The sequence below is a fragment of the Bufo gargarizans genome, chromosome 5, assembly GCF_014858855.1.
Source record: "Bufo gargarizans isolate SCDJY-AF-19 chromosome 5, ASM1485885v1, whole genome shotgun sequence".
Lineage (NCBI taxonomy): Eukaryota > Metazoa > Chordata > Amphibia > Anura > Bufonidae > Bufo > Bufo gargarizans.
Genome location: NC_058084.1, coordinates 95,795,035 through 95,798,063, shown reverse-complemented (window position 1 = coordinate 95,798,063; position 3,029 = coordinate 95,795,035). Strand labels below are relative to the sequence as shown.

The window sequence follows — 3,029 nt, the reverse complement described above, 5'->3', positions numbered from 1 at the left end:
ATTAATGTTTAACACTTTCTTGGGACACGGGCTGCTTGTAGGCGGCAGTTTGTAGCACAGAAAATAATTTGGTCACATTATTTTGTTAATACTTTCTTTCACTGGTTAGATGCACAGCACTGTTCTAGAATGGTCAAATAGACCCTTTCCAATAGGTAAGTGTAATGGAGCTGGACCAATATTTTGACACATATAAGTACTGTTCTGGGGGCAATCAACCAGTGCTTATATGTGGTGGCATTGGGGCTATTTTATTGTCACTGTGTAAAAAGATTGAAAAAAAGAGAGAGAGGATGTGGAGAGGAGGGAGGGAGCTGTTCTCCAGCGCTGTATTGCTATGGAAAGAAGCAGAGCTCAACGGCAGATGAGAAATTCAGCTTCAAGCATCTCTCCGCACTCCGCTCCAACATCATTCTACCTAATGCAGCCACAAGGCATCCGGAACCAGAAGAAAATACAAATAAGTGACTCCTAAGACAGACAGGAAGGTAAGAATATGTTCTCCATTGACTTAATTGTCACTGCAGGAAATAAGGGAAGTCTAAAAATCAATATTTTATGAGATTCTTTGAAGCTTTTTAATAGGATTTTATATGAAAAATAAAAAGCCCTTATTTTATGACACAGCAATAATAGTATATTACAGGTGGTATATTATTTAGTAATTATACATAACCACAAGATTTTATATTCTAGTAATTGTCAGTGGAATATGATATATATATATATATATATATATATATATATATATGATATGTAATAATATAGTAAATAGAATAATAAGGGTGGCTGTAATACTGGTTAGTAAGACATCTTACAATTACACAGAAGAGATAAGAAATGTATCCAGTAATGTGTCTCTTTTCTGTTAGGAAGATGGAAAACATATCTGTGGATTATTTATCAAATTCATCAAGGAGGTCAGAGTGGCTGAATGGATCAATATCACAGGCCATTCCTAACTTCTATCTGGCATTACCCATCATCTATTCTATTATCTGTGCCATCGGATTGACTGGAAACACCGCTGTCATATATGTCATCCTCAAGGCTCCGAAAATGAAATCCGTCACCAACATATTTATCCTAAACTTGGCTATAGCAGATGAACTCTTCACACTGGTCCTCCCCATTAATATAGTTGACTACTTACTGCTGCAGTGGCCCTTTGGAGAGTTTATGTGTAAACTGATTATCTCCATTGATGAATATAATACCTTTTCCAGCATTTATTTTCTAACCGTTATGAGCATTGACAGATACCTTGTGGTAGCTGCAACAGTAGAATCCAAGAAACTTTCCTTTCGGACCTATCGAGCTGCCAAAGTTGTCAGCCTTTGTGTATGGACTTTTGTCACCATAATAATTCTTCCATTTGTTATCTTTGCCAAGATTCACCAAGAACATGGGCGTCTGCAATGTCTTTTTGTTTTTCCTAATCCAGAAGGTCTGTGGTGGCAGATGAGTAGGATCTACACCCTTATTATGGGGTTTGCCATACCTGTGTCTACTATATGCATCTTATATACCATGATGCTTTACAAATTGAGAAGAATGCGTCTGAACACCAACGCAAAAGCTTTAGATAAAGCTAAGAAAAAAGTGACGTTCATGGTTGCCATCATTTTAGCAGTATGCTTGTTTTGCTGGACTCCTTATCATCTCAGCACTGTGGTGGCTTTAACCACAGACATCCCACAGACTCCACTAGTTATTGGGATCTCTCTTTTTATTACCAGTTTGAGTTATGCCAATAGCTGCCTCAATCCATTCCTGTATGCATTTTTAGATGACAATTTCAGAAAAAGCTTCCGGAAACTAGTAGAATGTAGGTCATCCTGAAGGATGTCTATGGATGACCTGTACCTGTCATTTAAATCACCATAAGTCAGCATTCTTATTACCTGGCTGCCTAGCCTGTATATTAATATCCTAATAAACTACTCCTGCTTTTGAGGTTTATGTGGTTCTTTATGTCTCAAATTTTCCCAAAGAAGCAGCCTAATTGTGTGATGCAATATATTGGGCTTCACTCTGATATTGTAAGATAGACATTCATTTAACAGGTCCCTATATTTCTTTCTGTTGGTATGCAATGGGATATTTGCCACGCATATTATCTAATATGGTATGCTATTTAAGCTGCATTTTAAATAGTAATATATTCTACCTTTGGGACAATGGGGCTTTCTTAATTCTTGCACAATATGATTGATAATGTATGCTGTAGTGTCAATGTATTGCTAAAATAATATATGGTTGTTGCTGAAAAACTGAAATAATGTCATTGTTCATGTAAATACATATAGCGTTAAAATGACGTTTTATTTGCTATAACAAGACAATGCCAAATAAATATATTGAGTGCCTTGCCTGATTTCAGTGTTAATCATAAATGTAGACTGTAAAATGAACACGCATGGCTAATCATTTGCTTGCACAGTGTGTGTTGTCAGAAGTCCTGTGAAGAATAAAAACTGCGGCATTTAATAGTAAAATTGTAGCCTATCGTAATTGTCTGCAGCAAAGATTTCATAATATGTAATGTGTTTGTGCAGCAAGCCTAGGAGAAGGGAGAGGATAGGAGTGATAGTAGCAAAAATGGTGGCAGTAGTTACTGAGACTCTCCTCTGGGCTGGGCAGTGATGGGACAAATGGAACTTTTCTTCCCTCGCTTTAGGATTCTCCTGCTTAATGTCAGTTGGGTGCCCTTGGTGTTAAGCTTTAGGCTGGGTTCAGACCTGAGCGTACTTGAACGTACGCTCTGTATGCGCGATTGTACGGGCGTTTGCAATCGCGCATACAGAGACAAGCGAACGCCCATTGTTGCGCGTTCCCGCTGAAGTCTGTGTACGGGAACGCGCGACAAGACGCCCCAAAGAAGCTCCTGTACTTCTTGGGGCGTCGGGCGTTTTACAGCGAGATCGTACGCGCTGTAAAACGCTCAGGTGAGAACCATTCCCATAGGGAATCATTGGTTCTTGCCTGTTGAGCGTTTTACAGCGCGTAGGAACGCGCTGTAGAACGCT

General features: G+C 38.9%; 1 protein-coding gene across 1 annotated transcript; it reads left to right on the top strand.

Moving 5' to 3' along the window:
• The first annotated feature begins 380 nt into the window (after nt 1-380).
• On the top strand, nt 381-1,863 carry NPBWR1 (neuropeptides B and W receptor 1). Its single transcript, XM_044295262.1, has 2 exons — nt 381-488; nt 873-1,863. The coding sequence occupies exon 2, from the start codon at nt 877-879 to the stop codon at nt 1,840-1,842; it is 966 nt and encodes a 321-aa protein (XP_044151197.1). The 5' UTR covers nt 381-488; nt 873-876; the 3' UTR covers nt 1,843-1,863.
• Nucleotides 1,864-3,029: the final 1,166 nt, after the last annotated feature.